The sequence below is a fragment of the Dendrobates tinctorius genome, unplaced genomic scaffold, assembly GCF_039654945.1.
Source record: "Dendrobates tinctorius isolate UK_male_01 unplaced genomic scaffold, ASM3965494v1 ptg000224l, whole genome shotgun sequence".
In the NCBI taxonomy this organism is placed as follows: domain Eukaryota; kingdom Metazoa; phylum Chordata; class Amphibia; order Anura; family Dendrobatidae; genus Dendrobates; species Dendrobates tinctorius.
This window is the reverse complement of record NW_027361891.1, coordinates 1,406,621-1,420,458: the sequence shown is the minus strand read 5'-3', so window position 1 is coordinate 1,420,458 and position 13,838 is coordinate 1,406,621. Positions and strand designations below refer to the sequence as shown.

At 40.5% G+C, this 13,838-nt stretch overlaps 1 protein-coding gene across 2 annotated transcripts in view; it reads left to right on the top strand.

The window, feature by feature from the left end:
• Positions 1 to 13,838, top strand: part of HMGA2 (high mobility group AT-hook 2) — a 298,926-nt gene that overhangs the window by 66,564 nt on the left and 218,524 nt on the right. For both annotated transcript variants that reach the window (XM_073555428.1, XM_073555427.1), the window contains exon 3: positions 6,567 to 6,617. In XM_073555428.1, the coding sequence (XP_073411529.1) occupies positions 6,567 to 6,617 (51 nt within the window). The remainder of the gene's footprint in view (positions 1 to 6,566; positions 6,618 to 13,838) is intronic.

The following is a 13,838-nucleotide window of genomic DNA, read 5'->3' as shown; positions in this document are numbered from 1 at the left end:
TTTAGAGAAACAGTGGAAACCCCCCATTCTAACTCCAACCCTAACCCCAACACACCCCTAACCTCAGCCCTAACCCTAGCCCTAATGGGAAAATGGAAATAAATACATTTTTTTTTTTCATTTTATTATTTTTCCCTAACTAAGGGTGTGATAATGGGGGTTTGATTTACTATTTTTAGCGGGTTTTTATGTTTGTCAGCTGTCATACGCTAAAAGACGCATTTTATTGTAAAAATACTTTTTGCATCACCACATTTTGAGAGCTATAATTTTTCCATATTTTGACCCATCGAGTCATGTGAGGTCTTATTTTTTGTGGGACGAGTTGACATTTTTATTGGTACCGTTTTCGGACATGTGAGATTTTTTGACCGCTTTTTATTCCGATTTTTGGGACGCAGAATGAACAAAAACCAGCATTTCATGAATTTCTTTTGTGGAGTGCGTTTACACCGTTCCGCATGTGGTAAAATTGATAAAGTGGTTTTATTGTTCTGGTCAGTACGATTACAGCGATACCTCATTTATGTAGTTTTTTATGTTTTGGCGCTTTTATGCAAAGAAAATAATTTTATATAAAAAATAATTATTTTTGCATCGCTTTATTCTGCGAGCTATAACTTTTTTATTTTTTCGCTGATGACGTTGTATGGTGGCTCCCTTCTTTTTTTTTGGCGGGACAAGATGACGTTTTCAGCGGTACCATGTTTTTTTATATACGTCTTTTTGATTGTGTGTTATTGCACTTTTTGTTCGGCGGTATGATGATAAAGCATTGTTTTTTGCTTTGTTTATTATTTTTATTTTTTAAGCTGTTAACCAGTGGGATAGTTTTATAGGGCGGGTCGTTACGGACGTGGAGATACTAAATATGTGTACTTTCATTGTTTGTTTGTTTTTATTTCCAAAAAATTAATTTTAGGGAATATTTTTTTTAAATTTATTTAGGGATTTTTTATATATTATTTTTACACTTTTTTTTTTTTTTTAAATTTATTTTATTGTCCCAGGGCGGGACATCACTGTCTAGTGTAAGATCTAGTGACACAATGCACAGCACTGTGTCAGATCAGCGATCTGACAGGCGCTGCTGCAGGCTTTCTCAGCGCCTGCTCTCAGCAGGCACTGAAGAAGCCGCCTACCTGCAGGACCCCGGATCAAAGATGGCCACAGGGGCCTTCGGGGGCCTGCAGGGAAGGAGACCCTCGGAGCAGCGCAGCACATCCCGCTGCTCCGGGGGTCTCAGGGAAGCACGCAGGGAGCCCGATGCTTCCCTAATCCCCTGGTACACTGTGATCATGTTTGATTGCAGTGTACCAGGGGTTAATATGCCGGGTGTCAGCTGTGATAATCAGCTGACACTCGGCCGGGATCAGCGGCGCTCCCCCTGGGGGTGCCGTTGACCGCGTTGATGTACTATCCCGTCCCCGGTCACACGGGCCCGGGTACCGTGGATGGGATAGTACGTCTGATGTCAGAAAGGGGTTAATAATCAGAAGTTTAGATTTTGTTAGGGATTTAATTCCTTAACTTCACAGTCCATTTTAATGTTTTCATCTTCATTTTTTCCTACCTTTCTTCCAAGAGGCACAACTTTTTTATTTCACCATCGACACAGTCATTTGAGGGCTTGTTTTTTGCAGGACCAGTTGGAGTTTTCATTGATATCCATTATGCTATACAGTGTTCTCAAAAAAGGGGAAAAAAAATCCAAGTGAGATGAAATGTTAACAAGAAAAATAATTCTGCAAATTTTTTTTTATTTTTGTTTTCACAATTTTCATTGTATAGTAAAAATGATCTGGAAATCTGATTCTACAGATTATTACAATTCCGGAGATATTAATCTTGTATAGATTTTTTCTTTTACTTTTCTTTTGTGTTGCCATTTTGTGTTTTAATTTTTCCATCAAAGGAGCTAAGTAACTGCTTGGTTTTTTTTGCGCCCTCATTTGACTTTTTTTAATGATAACAATGTTTTCATAAGGTTTTTTTGCACTTTTTTGGGAGGTAAGTGTGGTGACCGAATAACCACAATTTAGCGTTTTTTTCTTTCTCCTCTGTCATCTACCGTTAACTATTTTTATAGTTTGACTACAATTTTACGGATTTGGTGATGACAAATATGTTCATTGGTTTTTTTCATTTCTTTATTTTTAACCCCTTCACGACATGAACCGTGCTAGTAAAGCACATTTCGTGTCTCCCCCTTTGATGTGGGCTCTGGCGTTGAGCCCACATCTTTCTCGGCACGTCAGCTGTTTTGAACCGGTGACCCGGTTTTTCCGGTACTGGGATTATCTGGACCTGTGAAACTGCCCTAACCCATGACCTGGCCATTTTTTGCAATTCTGACCAGTTTCCCTTTATGAGGTAATAACTCAGCAACACTTCAACAGATCCTAGCGAATCTGAGATTGTTTTTTCGTGACATATTGGGCTTCATGTTAGTGGTAAATTTAGGTCAATAATTTTTGCGGTTATTTGTGAAAAAAGCGGAAATTTGGCGAAAATTTTGAAAATTTCACAATTTTCAAATTTTAAATTTTTATTCTGTTACCAGAGAGTTTTATTACCATAACCAGAGAGTTATGTGGAACAAAATAGTTAATAAATAACGTTTTCCACATGTCTACTTTACATCAGTACAATTTTAGAAACAATTTTTTTTTGTTAGGAAGTTATAAGGGTTAAAAGTTACCAGCGATTTCTCATTTTTACAGCAAAATTTACAAAACCATTTTTTTTAGGGACCACCTCACATTTCAAGTCAGTATTAGGGGTCTATATGGCTGAAAATATTACAAAGTGACACCATTCTACCATTCTAAAAACGGCACCCCTCAAGCTGATTAAAACCACATTCAAGAAATTTATTAACCCTTCGGGTATTTTACAGCAGCAGAAGTAACATGGATGGAAAAAAATGAACATTTTTAGTCACAAAATGATCATTTAGCAACAATTTTTTTATTTTCCCAAGGGTAAAAGGAGAAACTGGACCCCAAAAGTTGTCCAATTTGTCCTGAGTACGCTGAAACCCCATATGTGGGGGGAACCACTGTTTGGGCGCACAGCAGGGCTCAGAAGGGAAGGAGCGCCATTTGACTTCTTGAATGGAAAATTAGCTCCAATCGTTAGCGGACACCATGTCGCCTTTGGAGAGCCCCTGTGTGCCTAAACTTTGGAGTGTCCCCCATTTTGGAAACTAGACACCCCCAAGGAACTTATCTAGAGGCATAGTGAGCACTTTGAATCCCCAGGTGCTTCACAAATTGATCCATAAAAATGAAAAAGTACTTTTTTTTCACAAATTTTCTTTTAGCCTCAACTTTTTCTTTTTCACATCGGTAACAAGATAAAATGGATCCTAAAATTTGTTGGGCAATTTCTCCTGAGTACACCGATACCTCATATGTGGTCATAAACCACTGTTTGGGCGCACGGCAGGGGTCGGAAGGGAAGGAGCGCCATTTGACTTTTTGAATGGAAAATTAGCTCCAATCGTTAGCGGACACCATGTCGTGTATGGAGAGCCCCTGTGTGCCTAAACGTTGGAGCTTCCCCACAAGTGACCCCATTTTGAAAACTAGACCTCCCAAGGAACTCATCTAGATGAGTGGTGAGCACTTTGAAAACCAAAGTGCTTCACAGAAGTTTATAACACAGAGCCATGAAAAAAAAATTATTTTTTTTCCACAAAAATAACTTTTTAGCCCCCAAATTTTCATTTTCCCAAGGGTAACAGGAGAAATTAGACCCACACAGTTGATGTGCAATTTTTCTTGAGTACGCTGATACCCCATATGTTGGGGTAAACTACTGTTCGGGCACTCATTGGGGCTTGGAAAGGAGGGAGCACCGTTTGACTTTTTGAACGCAAAATTGGCTGGAATCAATGGTGGCTCCATGTCTCGTTTTTGCAGAGCCCCTGATGTGCCGAAACAGTGGAAACTCCTCAATTCTAGCTCCAACCCTAACCCCAACACATCCCTAAACCTATTCCCAACCATAACCCTAATCACAAGCCTAAACCCAACACACCCCTAACCCTAATTCCAACCCTGACCCTAATTCCAACCCTAACCCTAATGGAAAAATAAAAATAAATACTTTCTTTATTTCATAATTTTTCCCTACCTATGGGGGTGATAAAGGGGGGTTTATTTACTTTTTTTTTTTTTGATCACTGTGAGCAAAATGTACCTGGAATGAATGAACCTGCCGGAAGATGGTGGCACCCATGGGGGAAGACGGAGGGACACCGGGACTCGAAAGGTACTGTGGGGAGGGGGTGGGAATCGGAAGGCAGGGGGAGTGGAGCGCAGAAGATGGGAGCAAATACTGACGGCGGTGGCAAATCGCCGTCGTCAGTCTGTGGCAGCAGATCGCGTTCTCCACCCATCGCCAATGATACTGCAGCATTGGCAATGGCTGGATTGTAATATTTCACCAAGTTTCATTGCTGAAATGTTACAATTGCTCTGACTGGCTGTTTCACTTTCAACAGCCAATCAGAGTAATCGTAGCCACGGGGGGTAAAGCCACCCCCCCGGGGTGAAGTACAAATCCTCCTGTACCTGCAGGTCGGGTGACCTTTCAGGAACGCGATTTCTGCCATGACGCCTACGTTGGCTTTACAGGTCGGAATGGCATGAATTTTCATGACGTCTACGTATGCGTCAAAGGTCGGATAGGAGTTAAAGGAGTCTGTGTCATTATTTTAAATAAAGGACTTTCCTCTGGGTGTGTGTTTTTTTATACAATATCACTATGGGGTTACTAATGGATAGGTGTCTTATAGATGCCATTACTATCATGTGGGCTTGATGTTACCCAATAATACAAAGGTGACATCAATCCCACAAATAAGAACCCCACTTGCCACCGCTACAGGGCAAGTGGAAGAGCGAGGCTAAGTGCCAGATTTAGCGCATCTTACAGATGTGCCTTTTCTGGGGCAGCTGAGAGCTGATGTTTTTAGTCTGGGAGGGGGCCAATATCCATGGCCCCTTCCTAGGCTATTAATATCAGCCCACAGCTGTCTGCCTAACTTTTGTTGGTTAGATTTTGTAGAGGGATCCTATGTCAATTTTTTTCTTGGATCCCCTGTAAACTAGCCAGTAAAGTCTAAGCAAACCGCTGTGAGCTGATATTAATAGCCTGGCTATTGGCTCCTTCCCAGAATATTAACAGCAGCCCTCAGCTGTCAGCTTTCCCTCTGCTGGTTATTCAAACTACGCGGGAACCCACACTATTTATTTTCATTTTTTTTTGTTCTTTAAAATTAACAGTTGCTGTCCGGTTACAGCCTATGTATGTTCGTTCTTCTTCATAGGCTGGTGACAGTGTGTGTGTTTGTGTTTACTTTTCGGCTTAGTAATAAGTGTGTCGGGCTGACACCTTTTCTTTACTAGGGGTGTGTGCATACGCTGCGGATTCTGCTGCGAATCCGCAGCAGTTTCTGCTGCGTTGTACAGTACCTTTATAGCCTATGGAAAATGAAAACCGCAGTGCAGACGCTGCGGAATTTTCCGCGCAGATTTGCTGCGGTTTCCAAACCGTAGAAAGAATTGACATGTCAATTCTTTCTGCGGATTTCGCTGCGGTTTTCCATCTGCTCCTTTGTAGAGATGGAAAACCGCAGGGCAAACCTGCAGGCTAATCCGCAGATAAACCGCAGGTCTTCTGACCTGCGGATTTACCTGCGGATTTTACAAAATCCGCGCGGACAAATCCGCACAGCATTCCGCAGCGTGTGCACATACCCTTAGCCTAGAGTTAGGTGTCAATGACAGCTGCTGACACCAAGCCCTTATCCCATTATTCTGATTCCTACTGCTACAGCATGAAAAAGTGGTGTTGAACCAAGAAATTGCAGCACAAAACTTTTTTTTAAATATCTTTTTTTAGCTCAAAAAGCATTCATTGCTGTACAAAAACGCATGCAAAAAAAGTGTTTTTTCCGCTGCATATTTCTTGCCAAGAGATGCAGAAACCTTGCAGAAATTTCTGCAAGTAAATATTCAACGTGCACACATAGCCTTTGCAGGGATGGGTTTACTGTAGTTTAGAGTGACTTTATTGAAGATACAGCAGACAACCCAGTAAGTGATATATCATTAGAATCAGGGTCTTTGCCTCTACAAAATGCTGCTCTTAGAATTGGTAGCAAAAACTTGGTTACAGATTCCCTTTAACATTTAGTGACAAATACTTGCATACTAGATTAGTTTATACATTGCCAAACTCTGGATATACCATACACTAAGATAAAACCAAGGAATTAATATAGTAATTACTGGATTCTATGTAAGCATGTATAATTTTGTATGTAGACTACAAAAAAATGTGTTTCTTTGCATTCAAGGTAAAAAAAAAGTAGTTTTCTTCTTAACAATGTTATTATCAGTCAGGGTGTACTTTGAAATTTGGTATCTGGCACATTATAGAGACTGATCAGCATTAATGTTATTTTTCCATATACTATTCAGTATCCCATAGTGTTTTTTTATATTTATATTTTTTATATTTTTTTTATATTTATATATTTTCTTTCATTTAAGAAAGAAGAGGGCAGTGGTGAAAAGCGTCCAAGAGGGCGTCCAAGAAAATGGGTTAGTATTTATTAATTTACTCTATGTTCAAGCATTCATCTTCATAGAGAATTTGAGGAAACTTGCTGAATAAGTGTTCACCCAACAGGTATCTACTGTTTGTAACTCTTTTTTTAAAATGTCATGTGGCAGTTCACTACACGTTTTTTCATTTGCCACATTTTTAACCAGGGTGTGTTTTGGTTCGTGTTTTTCATGTTTTGTAAGACAAAATCTGAAGCTGAACATGAACACAGAAAAAGTATAGTAATGCAATTTGCACCTCTTCTATGCATTGTCCTAAATGCTGAAAAAGCAGATTCAAAATAATTACCAATATACTGTCCATTCCCCTTCATCATTTTCAGAGTCCACACAGCAATATAGATCAACCCTCTAGTAGTGTTGGGGTAGGCAAAATAATCTCTCTAGGAAATAAAAAGCAAAAAAACATAATTAAGAATTAATTTTTAATAAATACTGTATTTTGAGGCTTAGAAGACTCTCCATACCATAAGACACACCCCAAATTTTGGGGTGGAAAATAATTTCTTTTTAAATAAAATGCTGGTACGTCTTATAGTCCATTTTAACAGTAGCTTACTCAGGAACGGTGGCAGTGGAACAGGGTCACAGGAGGCAGGGTTGCTGCTTCAGGAGACCGGCGGCAGCAGCAGGAGTGGGGCGATGCCTGTGCTCTCTAAAATTGTCGGAGCCGGTGAGCGGAGTCCCCTTTTCTCAATAGTTATCCTGCGGTGGGTTTAGGGAAAATGGATGCCTCCGGCAGCATTTACGCAGATTGAAATCTCAATGGCCATCTTCCCAAAGTTCACCACAGGGAAAGCAATGAGAAAGGTGGACTCTGCTCGCCAGCACCGATATTATCTGAGAGCACAGGCACCTCAGCATCGCCCCACTTCTGCCTCCTGAAGCAGCAACCCTGCTTTCTGTGACACAGCTCGACCATTGCCGCTCCCGATAAGCTTTCATCAGATTTTAAGACGCACCCTGATTTTCCTCCCAAAATTGGAGGAAAAAAATTGTCTTATAATCCGAAAAATACGGTATATTAACACTGCCATTGGATGGGATAGCTTGTCCAATAGCAGTACCCCCGCTTTGATGTGAGCCCGCATCAAAGCCAGGACATGTTTTGAACAGCTGACATGTGCCCGCAATAGGCGCGGGTGGAATCGCGAGCCACCTGCACCTATTAACTAGTTAAATGCCGCTGTCAAAATCTGACAGTGGCATTTAACAAGCGCTCTCGGCCATCCAGCCGGAAATGCGCTTACCGGTGACCCCCGTCATGTAATCGGGGGTCATCGGTTCGTCGACATAACAACCAGAGGTCTTCTGAAGACCTCTATGGTTGTTGATGCCAGATTGCTATGAGCGCCACCCTGTGGTCGGCGCTCATAGCAATGCAGTAATTCTGCTACATATAGGCGATCTGAGCATTGCCTCTATGTAGCAGAGCCGATCAAGTTGTGGCAGCTTCTAGCCTCCCATGGAGGCTATTGAAGCATGCCAAAAGTTAAAGAAAAATAGTTTTAAAAATATAAAAAAATTAAGTTTAAATCACCCCCCTTTCGCCCCATTCAAACTAAAACAATTAAAAAAAAAAATCAAACATACACATATTTGGTATCGCCACGTTCTGAATCGCCCGATCTATGAATAAAAAAAAAGGATTAACCTAATCGCTAAATGGCCTAGCGGGGGAAAAAAAACGAAACACCAGAATTACGTTTTTTGGTCACTGCGACATTGCATTAAAATGTAATAACGGGCGATCAAAAGAACATATCTGCACAAAAGCGGTATCAATAAAAACATCAGCTCTGCGTGCAAAAATAAGCCCTCATCCAACCTGAGATCATGAAAAATGGAGACGCTAGGGGTATCGGAAAATGGCGCTTTTTTTTTTTTCTTTTTGGGAAACTTTGGAATTTCCTTTCACCACTTAGATAAAAAGGAACCTGTCTATGAACTCGTAATGATCTGGAAAATCAAAATGGCAGGTCAGTTTTAGCATTTAGTGAACCTAGCAAAAAAGCCAAGCAAAAAACAAGTGTGGGATTGCACTTTTTTTGCAATTTCATCGCACTTGGAATTTTTTTACTGTTTTTGAGTACACGACATGTTAAACCAATGATGTTGTTCAAAAGTACAACTCGTGCCGCAAAAATTAAGGCCTCACGTGGCCATATTGACGGAAAAATAAAAGTTATGGCTCTGAAAAGAAGGGGAGCGAGAAACGAAAATGCAAAACCGAAAAAAGCTCCGGTCATGAAGGGGTTAAAATGTCTAGAGGCATACCTACACAATATCCACACAATTAAACTTATTCCACAGAATTAAACAGACACAATGTGCGCACCATTATTAGCAAAAATCGGGAATAAATAGTAATACTAGAATCCCCACAGAAGGTGACTACCATTATCAACAATCACACAATGACAGAGTCTAATAGCCACATAAGTTTTTCCCACACTACTGAGTCTACAACATGTTTTAGACCCACCAATCAGGAAGCAAACCAAAATTGTTATCGATCCACATAATGTATACAGCAATGTCAAGTTATGGATGTATAAATAACATACTGTGTACAGCCTCAGGGCAATGACAAATTATAACAGGGACCATGAATGTATAAATAAAAACTTAATATATACAGCCCCAGTGCAATTTCAGGATGTAAAAGGGATCATAGGTGCATAAACAACCCTCAAAATTTGGTGAGAACTAATGTCAGATGAATGCATAGCCAAAATCACAATAAAGCATAATATGAATAAGTTTAACATATTACAAAAAATAATTGGTCATGACCGAAAGTATTGGCACCCGTGAAATTATTCCAGAAAATAGAACATTCCTCCTAAACAATTACACGTTTTGTTATACACATGTTTATTTCCTTTTGTGTATTGGAACAATACAAGAAATCAGAAAAAAAGGCAAACTGGACATAATTTCACACAAAACCCCCAAAATGGACAAAATTGTTGGCACCTTTCCAAAATTGTGGGTAATTGTGTTTCAAGCCTATGATGATTGTACATACTCATCTATGGCAAGTAAGAGGTGTAGGCAATATGAAAATCACACCTGAAACCAGCTAAAAGGAGAAGATAACTCAATTTCTGCATTGTGTGTCTGTGTGTGACACACTAAGCACATAGAACAAAATGAGGAGAACGGTCTGAGGGCTTGAGAAACAAAATTGTTGAAAAATATCAACCATCTCAAGGTTACAAGTCCATCTCCAGAGATCTTTGTGTTCCTTTGTCCACGGTGCTCAACATAATCAAGATGTTTACATCCCATGGCACTGTAGTTAATCTCCCTGGATGTGAATGGCAGAGAAAAATTGATGAAAGGGCAGCACGGTGGCTCAGCGGATAGCATTGCAGCGCTGGAGTCCTGGGTTTGAATCCCACCAAGGGCAACATCTGCAAGGAGTTTGTATGTTCTCCCCGTGTTTGCGTGGGTTTCCTCCTGGTTCTCCGGTTTCCTCCCACATTCCAAAGACATACTGATAGGGAATTTAGATTGTGAGCCCCATCGGGGACTGTGATGATAATGTGTGCAAACTGTAAAGCGCTGCGGAATATGTTAGCGCTATATAAAAATAAAGATTATTATTATTATGAAAGGTTGCAATGCAGGATAATCCGAATAGTGGATAATTAAGGACTAAAAAAAATTCAAGCTGTCCTACAGTCTCAGGGTGCATCAGAGTCAGCGCAAACTATCCATCCACATTTGAATGAAATAAACCACTATGGCAGTAAGTAGATGAGTAAGCCAAAATTCTTTTGAGAAAGTGTCTTGTGGACAGATGTGACCAAGATAGAGCCTTTTGGTAAGTTACATCATTCTGTTGTTCACTGAAAGTGGAATGACGCCTATAAAGAAAAGATCACAGTACCTTCAGTCAAATTTGTTGGAATTTCAATGATGTTTTCAGATTGTTTTGCTGTGTCTGGTACTTGGTGCCTTTACATGTGCAAGGCATCATGAAATATGAAGACTACCAAAGGATTTTGGGTTGCAATGTAGTGCCCAGTGTCAGAAAGCTGGGTTTGTGTGCTAGGTCATGGGGCATCTTCCAACAGGACAATGACCCCAAACATACTTCCAAGAAGCACCCAGAAATGGATGGAAACAAATGGCTGAAGAGTTCTGAAGTGGACCGCAATGAATCTGGATCTAAATTGCATTGAACACCTGTAGAAAAATCTTAAAATTACTGTTGGGAAAAGCAGGGCTGTGGAGTCGGTAAGCCAAACCTGCGACTCCGACTCCGACTCCTCAATTTCCCTTACACCGACTCCGACTCCACGACTCCAACTCCGACTCCCACACATATTGCTTATATTTAAGTGAAAAATTTATTGTAGTACAATGTGAACATCAGACATTTAATCATTTTTATGATCCAATAATCAAGATATTTAGATAGAACAGAATATATATTGGTGTACTACCCGGTTTTCATTCTTTTTGGTACAGATACGATATGGATAGACAGATATGGATAAATGGATAGATAGAGCAGATTTCTAATCTGCATTTGCTATTGAAAACATTATCTATGAGCTCCAAAACCTTTCAGATGATGCAGTTTTTTAAAAAGATGATCAGCTTTTGCAGCTGAAAAACGTATCCTAAAAAAACACAGGAAAAACGCTGTGTGTGAATGTAGCCTTAGATCAGGAATATAACAGCCATTTATAGGACATTTCATAACTTTCCCAAACTCCTATGAAAAAATATTCAGCACATCCTGCATTGAACTACTGTACCCAATTTATTATATATTTTAGGAGTCGGAGTCGGTCCATTTTATACCGACTCCGACTCCACCAAAATGAGCACCGACTCCACGACTCTGACTCCGACTCCACAGCCCTGGGGAAAAGACACCCATAAATGTGAAAGACCTGGAGCAGTTTGCAAAAGCAGAGTGGTCCAAAACTCCAGGTGTACAAAGCTTGTTGATGGTTATAGGAAGTGATTGATTGCAGTTATTTGGCTGCACACCCTTTAAATAAATATTAAGTTGAGAGTGCCAACAATTTTGTCCAACCCATATTTGGGGTTTTGTGTGAAATTATGTCCAATGAAATATACATGTTTATAACAAAACATGTCTAATTGCAATAATTTTCTGTGAGAAATGCTTCATTTTCTGGAACAACTTCAAAGTGCCAGCACTTCTGGCCATGACTGTATATAGAGCTCAACCAATCCTGTAGTGGTTGTGTGACATAATCAGGGATAATCTCAGCAGAGAACTAGTGGGTCCATATCATGTGGCCCTTTAATTAATTGCAGAGTAAAGTCCTTTAATTGAAATACACACTGAATGTCATTTACCTATTTATTCACCAAAAAATAAAAAGTAAAGTTATACTCACCTTTCTGACGATAATCCATTAATGCCTATGTCGCACAACGATCCGCATGGTTTGGTGAGCGATGCGACCACGCCAACCAGAACACACTGAGCTGAGTGTGAGCATGCAGCTGCTTGTGACTGGCGGTGACGTAATTAAGGTTACTGTCTGTCACAGGCAGCCGCATTCTCAAGATCAGATTGGTATGTTTGGGCTGGCGTGTTGAGCGTTCGCATCAGTGATGCGAGCACTCACTAAACCAGCCTGATCGTTGTGGGACCTGACCATTAATGGATTATTGGCGGAAAGATAAGTATTACTTTGATTTTTTATTTTTTGGTTAGCAAATGGGTAAAAGAGGGCCGTGGAGTGTTTATTTAAATAAAGTATTTTACTTTGTGTGTTTTTTAATTAAATTTGACTATGGGGTTATTAATGGGGTGTCTGATAGACACCTTTCCTTTACTAACCCCTGGGCTTGATGTCAACAAACGTAAAACAATTGACATCAACCCCACAACTATTACCCCACTTGCTATCTCACCAAGCACGTAGGATTAGCGGAGGCTAAGCACCAGAATTGGTACATCTAATGGATGCACCATTTCTGGGGCGGTTGAGGGTTGATGTTCTTTGTCTGGGAGGGAGTCTATATCGATGATCCCTTCCTAGGCTATTAATAACAGCCCACAGCTGTCTGTTTAGCCTTTGGATAGTAAATAAAGGGAGACCCCTATAATAACTAGTAAAGGCTAAGCAAACAGCCTGGGAACTTTTATGGTTATTGGTCCTTTCCCAGAAAATTAACTTCAGCCCCCCCCCCCAGCTGTCGACTTTTCCCCATCCCTCAGCTAGTTAGGAAAACGAAGGGGGACCCCATGCCATTTTTAAATTATTTATTCCACAATATATACACACACAGTGGGTGCTGACTCCCAACTCCCATCATGCTGTGTGCCCAGCGTTTATTAAGCTTTTATTAAGCGTTTCCGCAGTGCTTTTAGACAAGCGTTTCTGCTGCGGAAAAGCTTAAGAAAAGCATCCAATTAATTATAATGGAAAACTCACATGTTGTGCTAATGGTGCGTTTTTTTTCGCTGCGGAAATGCTAAGCGTCAAAAATGCTTACAAAAGTGCTTCATAAAACGCATGCGTTTTCCCGGGAAGAGGGTGTGCGTTTCCGCTCAGGAATATTCTGCATCAAAAACGCTACGTGGGCACAGAGCCTCAGTGTTGACGAGTCTTGCTGATCGCAGGGAGACCAGGCGACAATGACGAGAGCTGGATTCACCGCCTGACGCCTGTGAACAGAGCAAACTGTACTGCTGTTCCCAGACACTGGTGGATCCCGCGGAAGCTTTTAATTCTGGTACGTGTCAAACTAATGACACACGGATGTCATCCGTGTGACATCAGTGTGCAGCACGCATTTCGTCCCTACTGCGTGGAAAAAAAAAGGACTTGTCTTCAGGTTTTTCACATGGACACATTGAATACAATAAAAAAACAGTCTGCATATGGACATAAAAAAGGATGTGTTTGTCCTTTTTTATTTTACAAGTCTATGGGTGCGTGCAAAACATTGGACTGTACTCGGATGTCATCCAATTGCAGTCCGATATATACGCGAATTCACAGAATAGAGATGAGGGAGAAATTAAGTTCTTGATCTTCTCCGCACCTGTGAGTTGATTCTCGCATGCAAGAGAATCTGATCACAGTAAAATTACACTTGTCTCATGCTCGCAGAAGAGTTTGACCAAAGGGTCATTAGCATATACAGTGGGTACGGAAAATATTCAGACCCCCCTTTACATTTTTCATTCTT